We start from the raw sequence: 27665 nt of genomic DNA on the forward strand, positions 1-27665 counted from the left end.
ATGTTTTTCCAGGAGATGATGATGCTACATTGTTAATCGCCCTTGTTTCAGATTTATGAGAGATAAGTTTGAATATCAAGTATGATGTTGATTGCATCATTTATACAGCAAACAAGATTAGATAAAATGTTTATTTCAAAAAATTTCTGCAACAAGCCCCAAAGGATCGAATTCACATTTCAGAGTCATAAAAAAAACAATATGAACAAAAAATACTAAAAAAGCACTACTATTAAAAAAACTCGCTAACGACAAAACTCGCTAATGCCAACGACAACAATATCAGAATGACAAATTATTCCTTAGTCAAAAATATTAAGCTGCAAAATGTCAGCAAGTTAAAAAGGTGAAATGAAATAGGCATTAAAGAAGGTTTAAAAGAGAACTTATAAAAAGAAGGAAGGAACAAAACAGACAAACAAATATAATATTAGGTATCACCATTAACGACTAAAAAAAAGGGAAGCTAGTGGTTTATTTTATCAGTAATGAAGAGGACATAGTTTTTTTTATATCTGGAGGTAAAGCAACGAAATTGGACGATAAACCAATAGGAACGGGCTTAGAAACAGTCCATGGCAAGTGAGGTCTGGATGAAAAGTGTCTTTAGTGTAAAATGTGTTTCTTGCAAGGGTTTGTTATTGCATTTTTGGCAAAACGGAGGCACAGCGTACCTCTGATGTGCTCAAGGGTTTCTGATCCAACCTTTTTTTAGAAGGAGCAGACTTTAGGGGAGATGCCAGGATGACAAATTGGACAAACATATTCAAGATGTGGGCGGACAAAGGAAGTATAAATCCTTAAAGAGAGGGTGCTAAATTTATTTCAGAGCTTAAGCAGGAAAATGGAGGTATTTGCTCTGTGGAAGATATCTTTAATGTGGATATCCTACTTTAAATTCGAATTGTGGCCCCAAGTAAATTAAAGTAGGAAACGGAAATACCTGAGAGGGGGGGAGTTAGGGTTGAAAAAATGGGATAAGGCTTTAAGGAAACACATTGGCATTATCTTAGATCTATAGTGGTTTACTCCAATGTCTAAGTCCACAGCGTCGTATGAAATATCATTGAGGATACTCATAGGGCTGCTTATTAAGTTTCTGTTGCAGGTTTCAACAACCGTTAGGTCATCAACAAATTTCCATCTACCCGGAAATGCCTTAGTGAGGCTATTAATCTTAAGTAATAAAAGGAGAGCACCATGGGGTACTCCATTGTGGACAGAGAGGGGACTGGAAGAATGATTATGATACTTGATTACCTGTGATCTACTTAATAAGGAGGCAACCAATTTAACCAGGAAAGAATCAATATTGAACTCAGTGACAAGTTTTTCAGCCAATATATTGTGGTTAACAAGGTCAAATGCTTTTGGAAGGCCAGTGGACATTAAATTTAGACAGCAATTAGGTTGTTCGTGGATTTTCCCAAACGAGCCAATAAGAAAAAAAAAGTAACGAGAAATAGAAATGGATTTGAGATTACCAAATAGCCTGAAGTCAGTAAGAGGTAGGATTTTTTCTTTCAGCCAGTGTGCAAGGAACCCTTCGTTTAGTTGCAAGAATATAGGAGTGGGAGAAATAGGACGAAAACCTTCAAAACCGGGCTTTCCGTCTTTCTTTTTTAAGGGAGGTATGAAACGCTGTTTCCAAATTTGAAGATTTTTGTGGCAAGACTATTTGGATAGACTCTGTAATTACATTGAAAAGAAAAGACAAGGGACTTGAAATGTAGTAACTAAAAGCACTAATAAGATAAAAGGTGTGTCTAAAGGGCAAACACTTGTTTTTCCTAGTTTCCCTGTTCTTTTTTCGATCTGAGATGGAGAAATGGAGGGAAGAGAATGTGAGAGGTCATTAGTTGGTAATTGATAAGACAATGCAGGAAGGCTCTGGACAACGGAAGCGAGGAACCTGTTAAGATTATTAGCAGTAACTTCAGGGCCTTCAGGTAGGTTGAAATTAAGCTTGTCTAGACTCCCACCGCATAACTGTTTTACCTCGAAATACCAATTTTTTTGTTTATTAGTAAGCAATTCTTCGACCTTACTTTTGTAGTAAGACCGAGCAGATTTAGGTATTTTCCTTTGAATTGTTTTTCAAACAGTTCGTGGTAACGAACTGTAGTAAGGAGCGACCCTGCTCAATAGTAACCAAAACTCTAAAAAATTGAATTTTGATATCAATAGCTGCATCAAAATAATCGCATTTTAATGCTGATTTTAGTCTTACCCATCAAAAGTTACGAGCCTGAGAAAATTTGCCTATTTAGGAAAATCGGGGGAAACACCCCCTAAAAGTCGTAGGATCTTAACGAAAATGACACCATCAGATTCAGCGTATCAGAGAACCCTACTGTAGAAGTTTCAAGCTCCTATCTACAAAAATATGGAATTTTGTATTTTTTGCCAGAAGACAAATCACGGGTGCGTGTTTATTTGTTTATTTGTTTTTTTTTTGTTTTTTTTTCTTTTCCCCAGGGGTCATCGTATCGACCAAGTGGTCCTAGAATGTCGCAAGAGGGCTCATTCTAACGGAAATTGAAAGTTCTAGTGCCCTTTTTAAGTGACCAAAAAATTGGAGGGCATCTAGGCCCCCTCCCACGCTCATTTTTTCCCAAAGTCAACGGATCAAAATTTTGAGATAGCCATTTTGTTCAGCATAGTCGAAAACCATAATAACTATGTCTTTGGGGATGATTTACTCCCCACAATCCCTGGGGGAGGGGCTGCAAGTTACAAACTTTGACCAGTGTTTACATATAGTAATGGTTATTGGGAAGTGTACAGACGTTTTCAGGGGGATTTTATTTTGTTTGGGGGTGGGGCTGAGGAGAGGGGGCTATGTTGGAGGATCTTTCCTTGGAGGAATCTGTCATGGGGGAAGAAAAATTCAATGAAAAGGGCGAGGGATTATCTAGCATTACTATAAGAAAACAATGAAAAATAAACATGAAAACGTTTTTTCAAATGAAAGGAAGAAGTAGCATTGAAACTTAAAACGAACAGAGACTATTACGCATATGAGGGGTTCTAAAAATACTTTAGCATAAAGAGCGAGGTATTTAGGAGGAGATAAATACCTTGCTCTTTATGCTAAAGTATTTTTAGTAATTTCAACTATTTATTCTACGGCCTTTCTGATTCAGGGGTCATTCTTAAAGAATTGGGACAAAACTTACGATTTAGTGTAAAGAGCGAGGTATTAACGAGTGTAAAAAACCCCTCGTATACATAATAAAAATATAAGGTTATGAAAGTTTGTTACATAAGTTAATTCTTAAGTTACGTATATTTTTTACTAATAAAAACGTTCGTTAAAAATTAAAAGTTCTAGTTGCCTTTTTAAGTAACCGAAAAATTGGAGGGCAACTAGGCCTCCTTCTCCACCCCTTATTTCTCAAAATCGTCTGATCAAAACTAAGAGAAAGCCATTTAGCCAAAAAAAGAATTAATATACAAATTTCATTTTAATAATTTATGTGTGGAGAGCCAAAACCAAACATGCATTAATTCAAAAACGTTCAGAAATTGAATAAAAAAAACTAATTTTTTTAGCTGAAAGTAAGGAGCAACATTAAACCTTAAAACGAACAGAAATTACTCCGTATATGAAATGAGTTGTCCCCTCCGCAATCCCTCGCTCTTTACGCTAAAGTTTGACTCTTTGCCACAATTCTACTTTTTAAAACAATTAAAAGCTTTAGCGTAAAGAGCGAGGGATTGCGGAGGGAACAACTCATTTCATATACGGAGTAATTTCTGTTCGTTTCAAGTTTTAATGTCGCTCCTTACTTTCAGCTAAAAAAATTATTATTTTTTTTTTATTTAATCTCAGTTTATTATCAACAGCTGGACCAGGTCCCTATTAGTCTCTTTGTTGGTGTCAGGAAGGTTTCCAAAGTTTTCGATTTTAGCCAAAAAAAAGTCCCTATTTTGATTCCTTGAACCTTTGCATTGTGCACAATGTCATTGATGATGCTCATAAATAATTATTGAATCACGATAATAATCATATCATGATCATGTAAATAATGATCATTAAAATAATTTTTTTTTGATTAGTTTCTGTTCGATTTTGATTGCCAAAGTTTCAAGTTTTTCAACATTCCCCATTTCAACATCAATTTCTTTTTCAAAATCAAAACATCAAAGTGGCGCTTTTTTCAACTTTAAAGATTAAAGTTAAACAATCCCTGAAAGTAGTCATAAATAGAAGTAGTAGCGGTTGCAAGCAGTTACAGTTCCAAGTTGTCGCAGTTGGAAGTAGACACAGTCAGTTGCAACCAGTCTCATTTGGAGCTGCAGTAGTGGCTGTAGTGGTCAGGGCCCTGAGATATTCAAGCTATTACCCTTACCTGTTCCTAACACAGTGAAGGTATGCTTTTTGATTACTTTGATATATGTAATTTCTTTTGGTTTAATTCATCCTAACCCTCAACATTTGCCGAAATTTTGCCTAAATACCCTTAACTGTTTTGTACATACCTAGGATCACACATTGCACCCAGGTAAAAACGGACAAATTGCATAATTTAGATTTCTTACCTGGGGGCTGCGGGATTATGGCATCCACAGATGCTTAAGTATTCAAGTTGTAACTGTTTCGAATAAAATGACCTTTTAAGGTCTTTCTCAGTTTTAAGGAGAGGATTTAAAAGGGTAAGAAGGAGGGGTAGTTGTTGTTCATTCCTTTTTCAACATGCCTTTAAAGTTTCCATATTAAACCCTTAGTCCTTTCTTAGATATTTATGTTGTGTCATTTTGAAACCTTATATGTTAATACTGGGCTGCTTGCATAACTTACAGGCATTGCCCCGGGGGTTCTGGGGTTTTGTTAACCCCGGAGGTATAGTTATTTGACCTTTTGACTATTTTCAACAAAATGGTTGTCTCAAGATTTTAGTCGGATACATTTGGAAAAGAGGGCGTGTTAGAGGGGAGCTACTTGCCCTCCAATCACGGGAAAAGAGGGCGTGGGGTCTTAGCTCCCTTTGAGATCACTTTTGGCTTTTAAAAAGGGTGCTAGAACTTCCAATTTCGAGTCGAATGAGCCCGTCCGAAGTTCATACGACCAACCCTTCCATATGAAGTGCCTCTCGAGAAAAATATTAAATAAATAGATAATAAAAAATTGAAGCACTATGGCTCTTTACTATATGCAAAACTATGGCGTTGTCTCTGATGATAGTAATCTGTAATTTTTTTTTATTTTTTTTTTCTTTTAGTTATATTTCAGTTGCTGCAAATTTTAGACTGCATAAAACTAACCCTTTTCTACAGATTAATTTAAAAAATCTTTTTCCACTAAAGAACACTTCCAGGAATGAATATCAGCATATATACTAAACTGTCAATTCAGATTCATTTTTATGGCACTTGGTATTAACCAAGTGACATATAGCGATCACAAATTCTGTCGGTCTGTCGTTCTGTCTGTCTGTCCCGGTTTTGCTACTTTAGGCACTTCCAGGTAAGCTAGGACGATGAAATTTGACAGGCGTATCAGGGACCGGAACAGATTAAATTAGCAATAGTCGTTTTCGCGATTTGACCATCTGGGGGTGGGGGTGGGTGGTCGGTTAATTCGGAAAAATAGAAAAAATGAACTATTTATAACTTACGAACGGATGATGGGATCTTGATGAAATTTGATTTTTGGAAGGATATCGCGTCTCAGAGCTCTTATTTTAAATTCCGACTGAATCCGGTGAAGGGGGAGTTGGGGGGGGGTGGAACCTAAAATCTTGGAAAACGCTTAGAGGGGAGGGATGGGGATGAAAGTTGGTGGGAAAAATAAGCACAAGTCTTAGATACGGGATTGATATAACCGGAACGGATCTGCTCTCTTTGGGGGAGTTGGGGGGAGGGTTCATTCTAAAAAAAAATAGAAAAAATGAGATATTTTTGACTTACGAAAGAGTGATCGTACCTTAATGAAATTTTATATTTAGCAGGATCTCGAAACTTGGATCTCTTATTTTAAATCCCGACCGGATCCAGTGTCATTAGGGGGGGGGACCGGAAATCTTGGAAAACGCTTAAAGCGGAGAGATCAGGATGAAATCTGGTGGAAAGAATAAGCACAAGTCCAAGATAGGTGACTGACATAACCAGACCGGATCCGCTGTCTTTGGCGGAGTTGGGGGGGGGGGATTAATTCGGAAAAATTAGAAAAAATGAATTATTTGTAACTTAGGAGCTGGGTGATCAGATCTTAATGAAAATTTATATCTAGAAGGATCTTGTGCTTTAGAACTCTCATTTTAAATCTTTACCAGATCCGGTGACATTGAAGGAAGTTGGAGGGGGAAACCGGAATTCTTGGAAAACTTGAAAATAGATCTATCTTACGAATGGATGTTTGGATCTTAATGAAGCTTGATATATAGAAGAATCTTATGTCTCGGATGCTCCATTTTCAATTCGAATCGGATCTGGGGACATAGAGGGTTGGAGGGGAAAACTGAAATCTTGGAAACCAGAAATCTCGGAAAACCCTTAGAGTGGAGAGATCAGGATGAAACTTGATGGGAAGAATAAGCACAAGTTATAGATACGAGATTAACATAATTGGTACGGATCCGTTCTCTTTGAGGGAGCTGGGGGTTGTTAATTTGGAAAAATTGAGGCATTTTTAAACGGGTGCCCGTATCTTAATGAAATTTGATATTTACAAGGGACTCGTGTCTCAGAGCTCTTGTTTCAAATCCCGGCCAGATCTTTTGACATTGGGGGAAGTTGGATGGGGAAACCGGAAATCTTGGAAAACGCTTATAAATGTCGTAGATACGTGATTGACGTAACCGGACAGGATCCGCTCTCCTTTGTGGAGTTAGTTTGTGGGGTTCAGTGCTTTGGCGAGTTTGGTGCTTCTGGACGTGCTAGGACGATGAAAATTGGTAGGTGTGTCAGGGAGCTGCACAAATTGACTTAATAAATTCGTTTTCCCCGATTTGACCATCTGGGGGGTGAAGGGAGAGGAAAAATTAGAAAAATTGAGGTATTTTTAACTTACGATTGGGTGATGGGATTTTAATGAATTTTGATATTTAGAAGGACCTCGTAACTCAGAGCTCTTATTTTAAATCCCTACCGGCACTAAGCCTCTGATTTTCCTTTTAAAGCAATCTATTGATTCTTAGAATTTTGCTAGAGCTCATACCACATGAGCTCTTGCTTCTTGGCTCTTCCGACCTCGTCACAATTGCCATATGAGCTCTTAGCTCTTGTTTTTGTTTATTTTCAATAGCCTTGGCTATTATGATTATTTTCCTTTTTCTTTTTTACATTTTGAGAAGTAAAAACACATTGCTCGAAATAAGGATTGTTTTCAGTGGAGCCCAAATTATGTTCTGGCCTTTAGAAGAGACAGGGGCGTCAAGAAGTTTAGTTAAATGTTATGTTCGTCGGTGTTGTAGCGTAGTTTAATGCCTAGAAAAGGGTCCCTTAAATACTTACTTTAGAAAAAAATGTTGTTTTTTACTTTTGTAGATTCAAATGCTTAAATCATTGATTTAGATTGTATTAGATTTAGATTTGTTGTATTAGATTGATTTTATTGTATTGTATAGATTTGTATTAGCTTGTATTAGATTTCAAGTAATGGATTTAATAATTGACGTGTGAGTTTTAATTTGATTTTTTAAATTTTATACCGTGGTCTAAAAGCTGTAGATAAGAAAATAAGTTACATTCTAGGGTCCCGCTAAGGCCTCAAAACGAAATTTTAGCCAGAAGAAATCGTTATTTGGAAAGAACAAACAAAAACCCATCAAGATCCTTGCTAAATTATGTTAAAAACCATAAATAGCGAAAAGCAACGTACCTAATTGTAACACTTTAATCTATTTAACATTTTTCCTTTAGAAGTAGCCAACTACCATCTATTACCCAAAATGTTTCAATTAATCAGATTATCCTTTTTCTTTCCATTGTTATCCAATTTTGTAGACCATTTTATAAATAATATTTCTACCCAGTGTTACAATCAATCACAAGCGAAAAAGGATATTCTCAATGAAGAAACCTGTTTTAACAAAAAATCCATGATTTATCATAAAGTTTGATTAAATTGAGAAATATAATACGGGACTATCAAGGGGGGGGGGGGTGTTGTCATGACAGTTACTATGATATTTGTAAGAAAAAACAAAAAAAAACATGAGATAACGGTGGTGCCTGTAATGGCTTATTTTTTTTTTTTGAACTATCAAACTAATAGCTTCAATTTTCGTAGTTTTAATTGTATAATAATAGCCTAAATCTGTAGACCAGTACTCCTGTGTTTTTCAGAACACAATCGAGAAGTTTGCTCTACGATCTATGAAGACGGGTTTCATAGCCACAAAGACAAATAACGGTTGACAAAATGCATTGGACTTATTATATTATAATTAATTTGGGCTATATATTATTATATAAACTAAAGTCTTATATTTTTTCATATTTTGGTATATTTCATTGAGACTAATCTAACTTCACTTCTCGAGTGTTCGGAATATTGGGCTCTGAAGGAGTACCTAAGCAAATACCTCCAATTTTCACAGTTTTAATTGTAATATAGTATTCTAAAACTGGGTGGCCTTTCCCTCTTGCCCTAGATGAAGCCCAGTAGGTTGTTTTATCTTGTAAATAAGAAATCAGTGTAAATTTTGAGCATTCCATGCTTAGATTGTTAACACTTATTAATAAATATCTTTTTTATTCTCTTTTCAAATGCCAAATCTATGTTTTGCACTCTGTCTTCCCCCCATCCCTGTTGGTCCTAGATATTGCCCTATAGAATGTGTTTTTATGTAATCTTGTTTGACTTGATGTTTTTAAATTTTTTTCTGGTTTCTTGGCATGTCAAAAGCATTTTCTTTATCTGATTGTAAAGGCATTCAAGATCAGGTAGATATTGAATATTATTTTAAAACATGATAAGAATGGAAGTAATTATTATAATATAATTAATAGAAACGTGCTATATATTACAAAGTAATAATGTTCTTGCTTTATAATTTTAGTCGTCTTTCAGTTTTGCCTTGGTCTATATCTCAGATCATCAGGGGGGAGGATATCGTCAAAATGTGCAGATATTAAGGAATCTAATGTTACCATTATTGCATTATCTCCTTCTCCTCCAGATGGATAGAGATATAGATCACTATATACTCAAACTGCATTCAATCTCCTAACTCTTTCGTGTGTTTTTTTTACAACAAACAATAATGAATAGATGGGCAGAAAAGAGTAACAACATTCTAAACAATAGAGAAAAGGCTGGCCTGTATATCTATCCAACTGGGGGAGGGGTTGTTGTTGTAAGTGAACTGGTGCAATTTATCATTGAAATGAATATTTATGTTAATAATAATGAACAAGGCGTCTTTTGAAGGGCTCAATATAAAATTGGCCAATGGAGCTATCAATACATTTGGAATGAGCTTAAAAGATCTATCAGGGAGTTTTTCTCACATTCTTTGTAGCTAAGTAACAGATGAGATTTGAAATTTACCCTAGTCTGAGAGGAATATCATTTGATTCCCTATGTAATTATTTTCCCAAATGAAACAGTTTCTGCTGTTATAAATGCAGTAAATTCACTGCAATATGGCAGAGATTAGGTGATAGACAAAGTAGGTAATTCTGAAGCACAGGATTTGATTTGGAAAAAAACACCTAAAAGTTCTAAACTACTTCAAAACAAGCATGTCTTTGTAATTATTATAAGTCAATTGCATTGATGTAACTTAAATAGGGTTTTACAATTATTTACTTATGAAATATACTTAATGAATTAATAATGAAATATACTTATGAATTACTTATGGAATATACATAGTGGACCGCATCTTTGCCCACCAGGGGAGGAGGGTAAACAAAAGAACCTCTTAAGGATAATATTAATGAGTATTTATGATTGTTTTAAAGCTATTCCCAGATTTTTTTTTAGAGCTTTGTTCAAATTAGCCCTTGTGCTTAAGAAGTGCATAAAAAAGAAAAATTATTTCGGTATATTTGTGATTTTTTTTGAATTTTCAGGAATTAATCTAGTTTCAAGTTACAACTCAGATTGATACGTAGTTATTAAGGAATTTGAACAAAGAAAAAAGAAAAATCACAACTACGTCAGTATATACATCTAGCAGAAATATAAATTAGCACTCATATAAAAAATTATTAGTACTTCTATAAAAATTATTAGCACTTGTATAAAAATTAGTAAACAAAAAAAAATGTAAAAAATGGGCATGTCAATATGTTTTAGTGTTCAATCTTAAGGAAATAAAAGTAACCAATGACAAAATTTAAACCCTTGGCCCTTGTGCTCAAGAAGTGCCTAAAAAAATATATACAATTATGTATCTTTGGCCCTGTTTAGGCCACAAACATTTGCTGATTATATGGGCACATCATTGTCTTTTGTGCTGATTTCTCACTGTCAGTTAGTTTATAATTTTGGTTGAAGCCAATTTGAACATAACTAATCAAAATTTTTAACTATGGAATACCTTGACTATAGCACAGGGCTATATTTGGTTCTACTAGAGGTTGTCAAAACCTCTCGGTTGTCAGAAGTGGGCGTGTGCAATATATATCAACCGGTTTATTGTATTTTGTTGAAAATTTCATGAACTAATTAAAAGATACAATGTGTATCCACAGTGTTAGAAAAAGTGTATGCAAAATGTGAAATGTCTCAGGAACAGTTATAGGTATTCAGCTGAAACTTAATCCCTTGTAAATGTTTAAATAAATAAATATTGAAACGAGTACAAGTTAAACTGAATATTCAAGTAAACACTTAAACGAAAAAAAAAATACTTCAAGCAGGAGTTTAGCTGCTGCCCACAACCCCTCTTCTAACCATTTAGAGTTTGAGAGCATATAGTGTCATTTGCGCTTTACTGACAACAAATTATACTATGTTTTTATATGATATAGAATTGTAATAATTTTTTATTTTTGGGATTTTGAAAAATAAAGCGGAAAAAATCTTGAATTACTGAGATTCCAGGAAATAATAGCATTATATATTCTATATTAAGTTCATGTTCATTAATTCTTTCCAGTCATCTTGGTTATTATAGTGATTTTTTTTTTATTTGTCGTCGTTGATTTCAAATTTCTGTTCAGTTTGAGTTTCATTTACTTTTTGTAATTTCTGTTCGTTTTCAGTTTGATCTATTATAGGACTATTTCCGTTGTTCTTAAGTTTGATATGGCTCTCTACTCTTATTTGGAAAGGTAAAAAAAATACAATTTTCCATACGAGGGTAGCTGGCTCCTTCTGAGCTGCTTACTTTTTGGTTTGTGCCTTCAATGGAAGCTAAATTTACTTATCAATATTACAGGCTGGATAATCAATATTGACCTAGTCAAATGGCATATATGCCAGAATTTGTTTTGGCAAGAGCTTCATTTTTTTATAGGAATGTAATATTATAGGATATAATTTGTTGTATTATATGATACTATTATATAATATAATTTTATGATATAACTTATATAAATTCCTTGTGTTTCAGGTATTACAGCTATGGATAATCTTCCAAATGAAATCCTGCAAAAAATTTTCAGTTTTTTGTCTGGACCATCCTTATTTTATGCTGGAATGGTTTCTGCAAGATGGCGATCCATAATATATGAGTTTTACCTGAAGGAAAGCGTAAGCAAAAAATTACTACTACTACTAACAACTCACCTCAGTACCGAGCCACCTAAGGCCAATACAGCTACGCGCGCTCCTCCTACGTCCCAATCTATTCAAAGCCTCCCTCTTTACACCCTCCCAGGAAATTCCCATTTCCCTTAAATCTTTTTTTATACCATCCTCCCACCCAAGACAAGGACGACCTGTTTTCCGTTTAGCCCTAGACGGTTGGCTGAAAATGACATCTTTGGTAATCTGTTCAGCAAGAAATTTCGCTGCTTGGATTGTTTTTTTGTTTTTGTTTTTTCAGCTTTTTAAAATAGTGACTTGGGAAAAATGATGTACATTTCTACATAGCTTTATGATTTTGAACAACGAATACTCACTATACCTACTGTTTTTTTCTTCTCTGGAGCAATAAGGAAGAGCCAAGAGTCCTTGAAGATTTAATCCATTTTAATATATATATACTTAGTGCAGTTAAGCTTATTTGGTGTTACTTATAACATGTTTGATAATTTGGTCCAAGCTGTATTGAATATCTTTCAAATAATATCCATTTTCGACTTAATACCTAGAATTATGTATCCTTTTCGAACACCACACTGTCTTTTTATGACGAACAATAAGCGTTGAAATGGGATAAGTCCATTTTATTTAGACAGTGAAAACAGGTACAAAAGTCTAGATATTTCGATCACATATATAGCGATCGTCATTAGTAGAAATACATAAGTATTAAAATTAGAGCTAACATATTTATACAAAACAAAATAATTAACTTTCGGATCGTTCACTAGATTTTTAATAGGTTACTCATTATTAAGACAGAGAAGACTTTGCCACCATCATTGGAAATTCATTTTACATTTAGGTAAGATTAAAGGAGAAAATTTACATCTCTAGAATTTTGAATGAACCCTGTCACTGAACTCTCTCAGAAAAATTTAGTGAATGACCCGGAAGTTAACTATTTTGTCTTGTATAACATGTTACAATATTATAGTTTATAATAAATAATAGTTTCAGGTTCTTCCAATTTATATTGAAAAAAAAAAATATCTTGAAAACTTTTTAATGAAGCACGTATTTCCCAAGTGAATTCAAATAGAGTAATATTGGGCATGTGTGTGGCCATAACCTATAAATAATTTTTGAAGCTTTTGTTTTGATAAAACTAAATTAAAGTAAAATTGTTAATCTGTTAAAAGTTTTTGTTAAAGAGCTAAAATTTTTGGAAATTCCAAAAGTTTATCCTTCTGATAATAGAAACAAAAAAATACCACAAACGCTGATAAATATACAGCTTACTTTGGGCAAAAGCTGAAATGCAGTTATTTTCCAATGCCCACATTTGCTTAAAGTTTCTGTATTGCCGATGGGTTTATAAAATAGAGAGCCAATGTCATTGAAGCATGATTCTCGGTACTCTAGAAAGGTAAGTATCTGTGAATTTAATGCATCTATCTGTACAAGTAAACTCTAGAAACTTTCGGGCTGTATCTGTGCATCTATTACAATTAAAAAAATATAGAAAAGCCACTTTCCACTAAACCTATCATTACAAAATGAGAAAAAAAATACCCGAGAAGAAGTAAAGGCGAGGATATTTAGTGAAAATGGAAGGCAAATATTTCGGTTGAGACCTCTGCTTGACCGTTCTTGGTGTAAAAATAAAAAAGGACCTTAAAAACGCAACTAAACTAAATAAAAACTAAACCGTAAAAATCACTACTAAAATAAAAGTAAGACGCTTTCCAAGTAGCGGTGGAAGAGTAACTGAATAAAAGATCAAGCGATGAACGGCAAATCAAGAGAATTTGTCCCGGTCGTCATTTGTGTCCCGATGTCCCGGTCTGTAATTTCGTCAGTCGACAAACATGACGTCAGTCGACACACAAACATGACGTCACTCGACAGACACACAGACAACTTATTATATATATATATATATATATATATATATATATATATATATATATATATATATATATATATATATATATATATATATATATATATATATATATATATATATATATATATATATATAATATATCCGAGTTCAATGAATCCGAGTTCATTTTATTTAATACTTTTTAAATCCAATCTCTTATCAGGGCTGGTGTCATCTAACATTTTACTAGGTTGCGAAACAATATAATGTCGAAAAGAAAAGTTTGAATTTATTAACTCATTATAAATTGGGCTCAAATAAGCTTCTTTCGTATCTCTATTAAGGGTTACATTTTTGTGTATATATTTCTTGATTTAGACTGCCTCTCTGAAAACTTGGAATGGATTAGGTAAAGGGGCGGAAAACTGCAATAAACTTCCAGAAATTATATAGAAATCCGTAGAAATCTTTGAAAATCCATAGAAATTCTTGGTATAGATTAGGTAAAGGAGTTGAAAACTCTGCAAAAAAAAAACTTCCCGGAAATTATTTAAAAATTCATAATTTGAGAAAAAATATTTGAGGACTCAGTTAATGTGTCAATCCTTCAGTTAATGTGTCAATTTTTGTGTATATATTTCTTGATTTCGGCCGCCTCTCTAAAAACTTGGAATAGATTAAGCAAAGGATTTGAAAACTCTGTAATAAACTTCCAGAAATTATTTTTAAATTCAGAATTTGACAAGAAACACTTGACTATTTCAGTTAGTGTGCCAATCCTTAGACTTTGCGTCAATTGACGCTTTTCCTTGCTGTGATATCTTGTATCGTTCCCCAAAGTTATTTTATTGTCATTAATGAAAGGGTGCTCGTTTTTGAAGTGAGATGGTTTCTTTGCTACAGTTTCAAATTATAATGTGTTGTAATAATATTGGTATTTGGTGCATTTCTTTCGAACTTTTACGCACGAGTACAAAACATTATTTTCTCTTTAAACTAAATCAACCATTGAATTATTAGCTAATATCATTTAAACCTTATTAAGCCCTTGACTTGGAAAGTTTGAAATAACTCTGCTAAATTCGTCACAATTTTGAAACATTTAATCAAATAAGCACCTAAATATGGAAAATTCACCATTTTAATTTGGGGGGAGAGGGTATAGTTTGGGTGCCTTGGCCTCTATGTGGTTTTTGAATTTCTACTGCTGTCATAGTTTGATACTGCTGTCATAGATTGATACTAACGTATGATATTCATGTCGATTATGCGTCAAGTACAGTTACGCTGATACACAGAAGTAAAGGACCCCTCTAATACCCTTTGGCCGGTTCAAAAAACCCTATTCTTTGTAAAATTGGTGGAAAATACTTTATTTTAGGTTGAACCTGTAATCCTCTCGAAGAAAAATTCTCTGATGTACTGAACAGAGACAAAGGGTGAAGTAGGGATGTCTTTCGTGAAATTTTAAAGGACCTGTCCCTTTTTCTAGAGAGAGAATATGTGAAAACAAAAACCCAGATATTTTGACTTGAAGCATCAAATCCCATGTCAAAATTATAATCCCCCTTGAAAAGACTGAGTGTGGTTATCTTATAGGTAGTACTCTTTATAGTCACATATAATGTCATTTTCTCTTTAATTAAGTGATAGTAGCAACTCTGCCTACGCCTGTGTGAATCTCGAAGACATATACCAAAAATGCTTCTGGCCTAATCTTTTACATTTTAGCTGTTAGGCTTCCTTATTCAGCTTGACCTGAAGGATACATCACATCATTTGCTAAACAATGTCAGGCATGGATCACCATGGCTTCACAGTGCTAGAGGCCTTTCCCCACCCCCCAACGAAAAAAATGGCATTAAAAATTACTTTTATTTGCCCTACCCCCCCCCCCTCACCTCTGTTTGTTAGACCTGTTTGCATGCATTATGGCTAGTAAAGAGTAGTTTATTCCCTGAAAAATTGTGTTAGAAACGAAAATCACGAAAAGTATTTTGCAAAATAAAGAGAAAATCCCTCAAATTGGGTAAAAATATTTATTCTTTTTTGCCACAATCTCTCCAAGGAAAGCCTTTTGGTCTTGATTGCAAGCATGGCTTAAAAAAGATAACGAATTGACTTCTATATAGCGGCGAAGACCACACTGCCATTCCATCACAAACACCAAAAACATAAAGAACAATAGGGAATTATTTTCGCAAGACAGTGGGAAACAAATTAGAATGAATATTTCGGCCCTATGTCCAAGGGCCGTCCTCAGAGAGAAATAAATATATAAGAAGAAAAACTAATAACAGGATACAGTCAATGCAACTAAAATGAAAAAAAAAAATTAAAACAGTCCCAGCATCCTTACCTCGGTGAAGTTCAACCAGCACTGATAAATAAAATGTGATGAAACGATGTAATTCATTAAAATGAAAGAGAATGATTTAAAAATGCGTTTTTAAGGTTAATCTTGTTTTTTTGGCTGCTGATCTCGGAGGTCTACTTGTGAAAGGTTCTGTGTTAATATATATATCGGTTTTTTATAATATTTTTTAAGTTTGTTTTTAAGTAAATTTGTGCATAGAGCAGCTACTGAATAATCTCCCAAGACCCTATTTAGGGAAATATTATTATTGATCTTAAGTCTGATTTCAATTGCTTTTCGAACTACTTGCTTTATGGCTAGGTCATTACTAATAAGGGGGGATTCTTCAAAAAGTGTTTTGTGGCTAGGATTTTCAAACGCGTGGCTGCTTAAAGCAGAATCAAAAGAAACGGACGTAATATTAGAATTTAGAGCTTTGGTGGTATCATCTTTATGCTGCTGTAGGCGTTTCTCTAAGTTCTGGTAAGTTCTCCTTAGATAGAATCTGCCACAATCGCATGGTATTTGACAGACATCTCTTGGGCGAATAACTGGAGTTTTATCTTTACCAGAATTTAGAAGATTTGTGATTTTCAAATTGTTGGTAAATACAACATACAGATTATTTTTTTGCATACTTTTTTAAGATTCCCAGTGGTTTTTTCATATATATGGGAGGTAAATTATGTTTGAGGGCTTATCACGATTCTCACATGGTAAATTATGTTTGATTTTACGGGAGTGTCTTTTCAGTCTAGGGTTGATTACAATATCTATATCTATATATATACAAATAAGTTGTCTGTGTGTGTGTGTGTCGATTGGCGTCATGTTTGTGTGTCGACTGACGTCATGTTTGTCGACTGACGTCATGTTTGTTGACTGACGTCGTTATAAGGATTGAGCTGTATGCGTCATGAAGTTGTTTGTCGACTGACGTCATGTTTGTCAACTGATGAAATTAAATACCGTGACACCGGGACACAAATGACGACCGGGACACAGGGAATATAAATGACGACCGGGAACCTCAAAGAGAAATTACAGACTGGGACACCCGGACACGAATCACGACCGGGACACAGGGAATATAAATGACGACCGGGACACAGGGACACATCATTAGAACAATGAGGTATAGATCTGAATACGGATTGTTTTTCCCATGGACAATTATATGTTGCATGTTCAAGAGTAGTAAACCTGACAATCGATTTATATGCTACATATATATATATATATACTAGCTGTTGGGGTGGCGCTTCGCGCCACCCCAACACCTAGTTGGTGGGGCGCTTCGCGCCCCCCCAAGCCCCCCCGCGCGCGTAAGTCGTTACGCGCCATATTAGTTACGCGCCATTGTAGTTGTGTCCCTGTGTCCCACCTGTGAATATAGATAGATTTATATATGTGTTTCAAACTACGTAAAAATTGCGAATATACAACATTCTTGGCTTTCCCATTGTCTGTCCATATACAAAGCCGTATGTACTAATAATGACGTCATATGCAAACGCTCTTTTTCAAACAAACAAACATGCATACACACAACTCGTTTTTATATAGATAGATAGATAAATAGATACAATACAAATTAACTACGTAAAACTTGTGAATATACAACAGTCTTCGCTGTCCCATTGTCTGTGCGTATAAATAGATTGTCAGGTTTACCGACCCTCAAAGATGCAACATACAATTGTACATTGGTAAAGCAATCTGTATTAAGATCTATACCGCATTTTTCTAGTGATTGCCCTTGAGCTTTGTTGATGGTGGTTGCAAATGCTAATCGAATTGGGAATTGCAATCTTTTAAATTGAAAAAGCAGATCTGTTGGAATCATGGGAATGCGAGGAATAAGAACAGCCTCACCCTCGTAAGGCCCTGTCAAGATTGTGGCCTCTATTAGGTTTTCCATTGTTTTTTTTTACGGCAAGTCGCGTGCCATTGCAAAGCTTTGGTGGGTTGATATTTCTTAAAAGTATTATTGGTACGCCTATTTTTAGTTGTAGCACGTTTGGTGGAAACCCTGAAGGATCTATGGAATTTAAAAATTCAGATGGATAATTAACCGCTTCATTTGGTTCCAAAATACAAATTAACTGCGTAAAACTTGCGAATATACAACATTCTTCGCTGTCCAATTGTCGCTGCATATAAATAGATTGTCAGGTTTACCGACCCTCGAACATGCAACGTACAATTGTCCATGGGAAAAACAATCAGTATTAAGATCTATACCACATTTTTCTAATGATTGACCTTGAGCTTTGTTAATGGTGATTGCAAATGCTAATCGAATTGGGAATTGCAATCTTTTAAATTGAAAAGGCAGATCCGTTGGAATCATGGGAACGCGAGGAATAAGAACAGCCTCACCCTCAAAAGGCCCTGTCAAGATTGTGGCCTCTATTAGGTTTTCCATTGTTTTTTTTACGGCAAGTCGAGTGCCATTGCAAAGCTTTGGTGGGTTTATATTTCTTAAAAGAATTATTGGTACGCCTATTTTTAGTTGTAGCACGTGTGGTGGAAACCCTGAAAGATCTATGGAATTTAAAAATTCAGATGGATAATTAACCGCTTCATTTGGTTCCAAAACTGTGTCGACTGACTTGTAAAGGACTGCCTGGTCTCGAATCTTGGTCAAAACAATATTGTTGATTTCGTGGACGTCTATATTTTTGGGTGCGAGAATCGGTCTTTCACTTAGCCATTTATTATTTTTATAATTTTTTAGAATATTCGGAAATACTTTTTCAATCAATTCATTTTTGGACGTCACTAAATTACAGAAATCAGCAGGTAGTTGTATACGTCCTGAAATTGAGTCTACTGGGAGCTTTCCGTTTCCCATTGCCATCCATTGATCTGAAAATGTTTGACCAGAGTCATCGTTTTGCAATCGGACACGCATATTTGTAGTTAATTTTAATGTTTTTACGTGTGCCCATAAATTAGAATTTTTCAGGCAAGCATTCATTTCGTCTGCAGGAGTTGATCTAGGTATTATAGGTAATGTTTGCCTGAAATCTCCCGCAAGCAATATTAATGTGCTGCCAAAGGGTTTCGACTTCCCTCGCAAATCTTTCAAGCATTGATCCAGAGCCTCGAGCGATTTTTTGTGTGCCATTGTGCACTCATCCCAAATAATAAGTTTGCATTGCTGCAATACTTTACCCATCCCAGATGATTTGGAAATATTGCACGTGGGAGTTTCTGTAGAATGCAAGTTCAGAGGCAATTTCAAAGCGGAATGAGCAGTTCTTCCACCAGGCAGCAATGTTGCGGCTATTCCGGACGACGCAATTGCCAACGCTATATCAGTTTTTGATCGAATTGATGCCAGAATCAGTTTTATCACAAACGTTTTACCAGTACCTCCTGGCGCATCCAAAAAGAAAATTTCTCCAACGTTGTTATCGACACAATGCATTATCGTATCATAAATGTCTTTTTGTTCCGACGTTAACTTGGAAATGTTATTTTGTACATACGACAATAGATCACTCGTACTGTAACTTTGTTCACGATCCAATTCTACACATGTCGAAACAGCAGCGATACGGTTAGGTGAAGGCATTCCCAAATCCTGAAGAGGTTTGTTTGCCAAACGTACGCACAAATCTTCTATAACAACTAAAGTGTAGTTATAAATTTCTGATGTAAAATCAAAAGTCATATCTGACGTCTCTAACTGTTTTCGATGGAGTATATCTTCGGACATTTTGACTTATATTTTTCCCATAACTCTGTAGGAGCTGATGGAGAGCAAGTTGTTAAAATGATGCCAAACAATGCACGAATTTAACTTGGGGTTGACGTTTCGCACGCGTCATTGATGCAGTTATCCCAGTGTTGGTCATTCTCCAATAAATTCAGAGCTTGGCATGCACTACGGTAAGTGTCATGTATAGTACCATTTACAGTCCTCAAATACTCAAAGGATGTCGGACCGGGTACATTCACCAAAAGCAGGCGTAGAAAGAAGCATTCATGTTGATTGGGGTGAACGGTGTAGAGTCTTCCTATCGTGGTATCTTTGAAGATGGTAGGTTGGCCGTCGACTGACTTACCCTGTTTTCGACGTTCAAATACTTTATTTTTAGTATTCCACGTGTAATACGAAGGCACTTCAGTATACAGCAGTTTTTTTGCAAAAGAATCATTTTTGCAAAGCGAAAAAAAAGCTGTGAATGTTGTATCCGGTGGATTCAGGACTCTTTGTTGCACGTTGGTTTCCGTGAAATAAACACGTTGACCATTCTGTAAATGTACCGCTAAGTGAACAACAGCTGGACTACGTTCATGTATCGGAAATGAAAGAATTCGCCAAACAGCTTCATTACTGCTTATGTATCTTCCAGCCTGATATTGTACGATTTCGTCGAAATCTTTGATTTCGGGCTGCAAGCCAAAAACTGCCATGTCACTGCCTTTTTGACGTATTTACATATGTATTTGATTGCCTTTACGGAGTTACAGTATTCAACGTTTATGTGTGCATTAAATGTTTTTGATAATAATGGGGAATATGGAACAACCCACTGGTTATCTACTTCGATGGTGGTACCGTTACGCTTCTTTATTATTGCTGTTTTACCGCCATCTTCAGTAGATCTTCTTCTATATTATGGGTAACCATCATTGCCAGTAATTGTGTTTGATACTAAAAGTCGAGGATATTGCTTTGTGCACCTTCCTTTGGCCATGCATGGTGAATTTTCGTTCAGTGCACCGCAAGGTCCATGTATCATATTTTTACAATAATATCATGTAACCCCTTATCGACATTTTTATCAGGTATTTCAGCGGAAATCACATCATCAATTTCGTTCGAAGTAATTTTTTTATGTTGCCAGATTAGTATATGTGCGTGTGGCAAACCTCGTTTTTGCCATTCCACTGAGTACATCCAGCATCGCACTGACCCAAACACTTCAAGTTTTACTATGTAGTTTATCAGTGATTTCAACTTTTGCCGGAAGACACGGGCCGTAATGTCATGCCTATGAACCGCCGATTGTCCTTGAAGTAAAAGCTGCAGTATCTCGTCCCAAGATTGATTACATGTAAATGTAATAAATAAATCTGGACGACCATAGAGACGAACATACGCAATAGCATCTTGAGCATATTCATGCATATGACGGAGACTGCCAGCATATGACGAAGGTAAAATTGTTAATCTTCCAACGTTTGTGGTATTACCGTCATTTATAACTGCATCTCGCAAATGAATGTATTGTTCAGAGCGGAGCTTGGTCTGATTCAGGCGGATATATAGCAAACGTTCTGATTCAATTTTAGCATACATATCAACGACGAATTGGTGAAACAATTCACGGCATTTTAAAATATAATTTTCTTCATCCTGCCGAATCATTAGTCTATAGGAATAATTATGCATTGCACTGCATTTCTTATTCATTTCTTTGTTAGTGGCTGGATTCATCAATTTAATATTAAAGTGATAGCCGTCGGCTCCATCCCAAAAAATGATAGGATATTGTAGGGCATCGTAGCATCGATGAGTTTCAGCAATTCTTAACAACTGAGCGTTTCGCTTATGAAGAATAATATCTCGAGGTAAAAACTGATCACCGACCATAACGATTGCCACTTCGTCGATAGTTGGAGCATTGTATCTACGCACATGTTGGCCAGGAGGCGTTTTGTCAGCGGAAATAACAATTTTATGCGTATCAGAAGGCATCAAATCGATGGCTGTTTTGAACAGACGCACTAAATTATTATTTTCGTGGAAAAGATGTTGCAATTGGGAAACGATTGTCCTTTCAACGTTGGGAGAAATTTCGCAACGTGCATTCAATTCAGAACTTCTATCACTGATGAAGTACAATTGTAAAAATTTATGATTCTCGCCTGAGAATGGTAGAAGGGACCCTGCTCTATGATAAATTTGCCCTTTTACTTTGAAAGTAGACATAAATTGATCAGCAGAATCACAAGAACAGCAAGAAAACAGGCTTGCGACTGATAAAGAAAGTAAGAACAGAAAGCGTGCCGAGGATTCACAATATATATGTATATATATATATATATATATATATATATATATATATATATATATATATATATATATATATATATATATATATATATATATATATATATATATATATATATATATATATACTATATATATAATATATATAAAATATAATATAATATATAAAAATAAGTTGTATGTGTGTTATGTCTGTCTGTCTTTCTGTCCGCATATGACGTCTGAATTATTTCATCATATACCAATTCAAAAACGAATGTATTCAAGCCCGAAGTAGCTGAGTTGGTAACGCGTTATGTTCCAGGCTCTAGGTCCGAGAGGTTGCTGGTTCGAACCTTGGCTAGGTAAAAACTACAAAAAAAACTAAAAAGAATATATAAATGACGACGGCGACACAGGGAATGTTCGATTAGCAATCACCATCAACAAAGCTCAAGGGCAATCATTAGAATCATGAGGTATAGATCTGAATACGGATCGTTTTTCCCATGGACAATTATATGTTGCATGTTCAAGAGTCGGTAAACCTGACAATCTATTTATATGCACAGACAATGGGACAGCGAAGAATGTTGTATATTCGCAAGTTTTACGTAGTTAAAAGCATATATATATATATATATATATATATATATATATATATATATATATATATATATATATATATTTATATATATATATATATATATATATATATATATATATATATATATATATATATATATATATATATATATATATATATATATATATATATTACTGGATCAAATCAATATATATATATATTACTGGATCAAATCAAGGAGTGATAAAGGTTTTACATTTTGCACTTTGATAAGTTTATAAGGGTGTAAATGGCAGTCCAAACACGAGAGGCCGAGAAAATGCAAAGTGCCCAGTTCTTGCAAGAAATTAATTTTAAACTGGATTTATTACCGGTGCTTTCGCAGAAAGTTAATACGATTCCTGAACTTTCGGATAGCATTGATGCCATACAAGTACAGTTAAGTAACATTATTACGCAGTTATCTAACAATGCTAAGACAAATGATGAAATTAAAAAAGAGCTGGAAAATGTGAAATCTAACCTAGCAGTCTCTTATGAACGAGCCAACAAGCTCGAAGCAGAGCAGAAAAGAACGAATTTAATCTTCTATAATTACACCCCTCAACAACTCGGCGATTATACTCTGAAGCAAGAAATAACGGGGTTATTAAATCGTACTATGCCGTCTCTCGGGATAAATCGAAGTGATATACGTGACATTTTTAGATTGAAATCAGGGCCGATAGTAGTAAAGCTAAACTCGGTTGAAATCAGAGACTATATTTTAAGAAACAGCTCCGTATTAAGAAGGTTTGGTTTATCGGTGGCTCCGGATTACACAGCTATACAAAGGGAGGCCCGTAAACATTTAAAGGAAATGTTAACTACTGCGCAAAATGATGGCCGTGATGCAAAATTACGAGGTGACAAACTATTCATCGAAGGCCGAATATTCAGGTATGATGGAAATTCAATAGTCGAGATTAAGCGTAATTTGAAGCCAGTACAAAAATCTGGTCCACCCTTTAGTGCTAGGCTCCCAAATGATCCCAATAATATTCCGATGAGGCTAGTTAGTGATGCCAGTGATAGTGATACTGAGACATTAGTACCATCGACCACCACTCCTCAGGCAGTATCGACAGCTAAAAGACCTTCTAGTGCTATTGTCAGCCCAAATGACTTGTTTCGACCAGGTACTCGTAATGTAGCACCCAAAGGAAGCCATTCGCCAAGAAAGAAGTTTAATGATAGACATCGTGGTGGTTTTTCACGTGATTTTTATTACAATAAACACCGAAGTGAGTTAGCGGATATAAATAACCGCACTCGTGAGTATTATCATGTTGCCTTTCCCCCGACTAAGACTAGTAACGAGCAATCTCAACCAAAGGCTAGTGATGTTAACGTGCTAACAGAAGGCGTAGAAACATAGGATATAGAGGGCCATATACTGAGTCTAGTGTCATGGAACATACAAGGATTACGTGATAAGTTGACCTATTTATATGACGATTTATTTTCGTTTGATGTGATTTCTCTGATTGAAACATGGAACGATTGTTCTCCTATATCACCTCTCCCCGGGTATTTCGTTGAACAGACCGTGCGTAATGTAGCAAGAAATAATAGACATTATGGTGGCATTTTGGTTTTGGTTAAAGCATCTGCTATTGACGGCTATGAGAGAATTAGTAGTAGATCTGAAAACTTGCTTTGGCTGTCTATTTATTTGAAATGTGGGAAGCAATTAATTTTGGGTGTAGTGTATATACCTCCACAGAATAGTTCGTATAATCGAGAAAATACTTGGGAAATTTTAGGGGAAGAATTTTCGTTAATACAAGAAAGTTATAAAGATCTGGATTGTGTGTTAATGGGGGATTTCAATGCTTATACCGGCCTGGAGGCTGAGATCCCAGATGTGTTGATCCCAGATTTAGGTGATTTTGTCCCAATTTGTTGTAGAATACCACGAAGCAACAAGGATGAAAAAAGAAAAATAAATGTATGGGGAAGAAAGCTCCTGGCGTTTTGTGGGGAACATGGTCTGATGATTGCGAATGGTAGGTTTGGGAAGGATAAGGGTAGGGGCGAGTTCACTTGCCTTTCGGGTCCAACTCCAAGTGTTGTAGATTATGTGCTAATTAATACGCAATTTGTACCTGAATCAATAAATATGGGAGTATTAGATTTAGTTGGATCTGATCATAGAGCTATTATGCTTGAGGTGAAGATTGGGCAGTTTGCGAAACACGGTTCACGACTAAGAAATTTCTATAATGCGGATTATAGAAAAATAGGTTTAGGAAAACGAATTAGAAATGATTTAACAGATAAAGATATTGAGGCATTTAGAAGGGAGCTCTTGGACTCGCATGTAAAAAATAATTTGAAAGCGTTAGAAGATAATGAAAAAGATGCACATAGTGTAATTATGCTGTTAAATGAAATAATGGGCAGTTGTGCAGAATCATGTGGCCTAACTAAAAAATTAAAAAAGAATGAGGGATATTTTGACTTGGATTGCAAGTTAATGAAAGAAGAAGCAAAATATTTATTAAATCGTTTGAATGAATTTGATAGCGCGGAAGATCAAAGTCTAAAATTGGCTAATTATAAAGATAAAAGAAGAGAATATAAAAGTTTAATAAAAAGAAAAAAAAAAGAGTACGAGCATAAGAAGAAACTGGATATCGCTGATGATTTTAGAAATAAAGATTTTAAAAAGTTTTGGGGCTATATAAAGAATGATTGTGGAAGGAGAAATGTTAATACCCAGGCTGTTCCGGAAGCTGATTCATGGCCTGATTACCTAAATAATTTAGAAGGTGTTTGTGCAGATCTTCAGGAGGTAGCGCATACCCCAGAGATGGTTATTTATCCCATGAGAGAACATGATTACGATTTAGTGGGTGATGTGAATGGCCAAGAGATTAAGTCAATATTTAAGAATTTAAAAGGTGGTACTGCTGCGGGTGTTGATGGTATACCAATATTGTTATTTAAGAATTTTCTTTCCATTTTGATACCGATAATTGTTCTTCTTTGTAATAAGGTGTTAAGGTCAGGGCAATGGCCAAGCGCTTGGAAGACATCATTGTTTATACCACTTTTTAAGAGAGGAAACCCGAAGGCTCATGAAAATTATCGTTTAATAGCACTTGTCCCTGCTTTAAGTAAGGTTTTGGAGAAAATATTAGATACCAGGCTTTCCAATTGGTTAAATACAAATAATTTAATACATGAAGAACAAGGAGGTTTCAGGACAGGGTATGGGACGACAGATAGTGTGTTTATTTTAAAGGCATTAATAGATAAATATGGAAAGGGTAAAACTTGTCTTTATGTGGGATTTCTGGATCTCCATAAGGCTTTTGATAGTGTCGACAGAGAGTTATTGAAGGATGCCATGCTAAATATTGGCCTTCCCCATTCATTTGTTAGATTGATAGTGAGCATGTATACTTGTGTGAGTGGAATCATTCAAGTTGGTAATAGGTTTTCGAAGCTTTTTGATATTAAGCGGGGAGTAAAACAGGGCAGCACCCTTTCACCTAAGTTGTTTAATATTTTTATTAATGATGTTGTTAATTTTCTAGAGAATAGATGGGCTCCGAAAGTTAGCCTAGGGACTCAAAAACTATCTCTCTTATTATTTGCAGATGATATTGCTTTGGTGGCTAATAAACCGCAAGATCTACAGACTCTTTTGAATCTCATAGATGAATATTTGCATATAAAAAAGTTAAGGCTGAATACTGAAAAGAGCGAAGTTGTTATTTTTAAAAAAAGGAAGGTTGGGGACGATGAAAAATATACGTTTAAATTTAATAATAAGGAACTATTTATAAGTAAAAGAATAAAATATTTAGGCTTTATCTTATCGGAAAATGGAAGCCTAAGGAGTCATGTTGATGAAATAATTAAGAGAGGTAGGGTGGCCATGTCAGCTATATTTAGAAACCCGACGATAATGGGGATCAAAAACCTAAAAATGCATAAAAGAATATTTAACACAAAAATTTTACCCGTAATAGAATATGGAGCAGAGATATGGGGTGGAGAAACGGTGCAGCAACTGGAGTCCCTTCAGCTCCAGTATTATAAAAGAGTGTTTGGTTTACATCAGACAACTCATTCACAGATTCTGAAAGGTGATATGGGCCTGTTTTCTTTAAAGCTACGTAGGTATATTTTAATGCTTAGACTCTGGTTGAAGTTAACTAAGAGTAATGAAGATAGACTAGTAAGAGTGGCATATGAAGAGATGTTGAAATGTGGTTTAAAAACCTCGTGGCCATCCCAAATTAAATCATTACTAGAAAAAGTAGGAATGCCTTATTTATGGAATAATGGTCTTTGCTCTCGCGATGTACCAGCAAATTTAGAAAGCCAGGTACGATTTATATTAGAGAGTCAGGAAATTCAGCATTGGCAAGGGCTGGTTCTTGATTCTACAACCCTACAACATTATAATCAGGCAAAACCTAGTTTTGGGGAGGAAGTTTATTTTAAACTTAATTTACCGGCTATGATTCTACGTCGTTGGATTCAGCTTAGGGCAAATTGTCTTCCAATCCAGAACAGGCAAAAAACGTTCGACAAAAATAAAATGATAGTTGGTCCTGATAGGCGGTATCTTTGTCCTCTTTGTAAAGATGATGATGAAGACTTGGATCATTTTCTCCGGAAATGCCCGGTGCTCTTGGATTTACGGGAAATTTATTTGCATGGGATTAATTTGATGCTTCCGGGTATTCTACAAAATAGTAACCCAACCACAATATTTCGAGTGGGAGTATATATAGAAAAATCTTTAATAAGAAGAAAAAGTTTTATATGATTAATTTCTTTTGTAGTTAGATTTGGTACTTTTTGCGTTTAATTCTGTTTTTTGTGCGTGTTCGTACTGTTGTTAATTTCCTTGCTTGTTTGTTATTTATTTATATGTTGTGTGTATATGGCCCACGGGTTTTTGAAATACACTTATCTATCTATATATATATATATATATATATATATATATATATATATATATATATATATATATATATATATATATTATATATATATTTATTTATATATATATATATTCACAGGTGGGACACAGGGACACAACTACAATGGCGCGTAACTAATGTGGCACGTAACGACTTACGCGCGCGGGGGGGCTTGGGGGGGGCGGAGTGCTCC

The 27665-nt window shown here is 35.1% G+C and overlaps 1 protein-coding gene across 8 annotated transcripts in view; it reads left to right on the top strand.

Moving 5' to 3' along the window:
- Positions 1 to 27665, top strand: part of LOC136025398 (uncharacterized) — a 300981-nt gene that overhangs the window by 224303 nt on the left and 49013 nt on the right. For 4 of the 8 annotated variants that reach the window (XM_065701397.1, XM_065701395.1, XM_065701394.1 and 1 more), the window contains exon 2: positions 11514 to 11653. In XM_065701397.1, the coding sequence (XP_065557469.1) occupies positions 11525 to 11653 (129 nt within the window). In that variant the 5' untranslated portion in view covers positions 11514 to 11524. Of the gene's footprint in view, positions 1 to 1108; positions 1509 to 4238; positions 4376 to 11513; positions 11654 to 27665 lie in introns of those variants that run through there. The other 4 variants (XM_065701392.1, XM_065701399.1, XM_065701398.1 and 1 more) reach the window with 2 other exon arrangements.

Source organism: Artemia franciscana, chromosome 3, assembly GCF_032884065.1.
Source record: "Artemia franciscana chromosome 3, ASM3288406v1, whole genome shotgun sequence".
NCBI classification, from domain to species: domain Eukaryota; kingdom Metazoa; phylum Arthropoda; class Branchiopoda; order Anostraca; family Artemiidae; genus Artemia; species Artemia franciscana.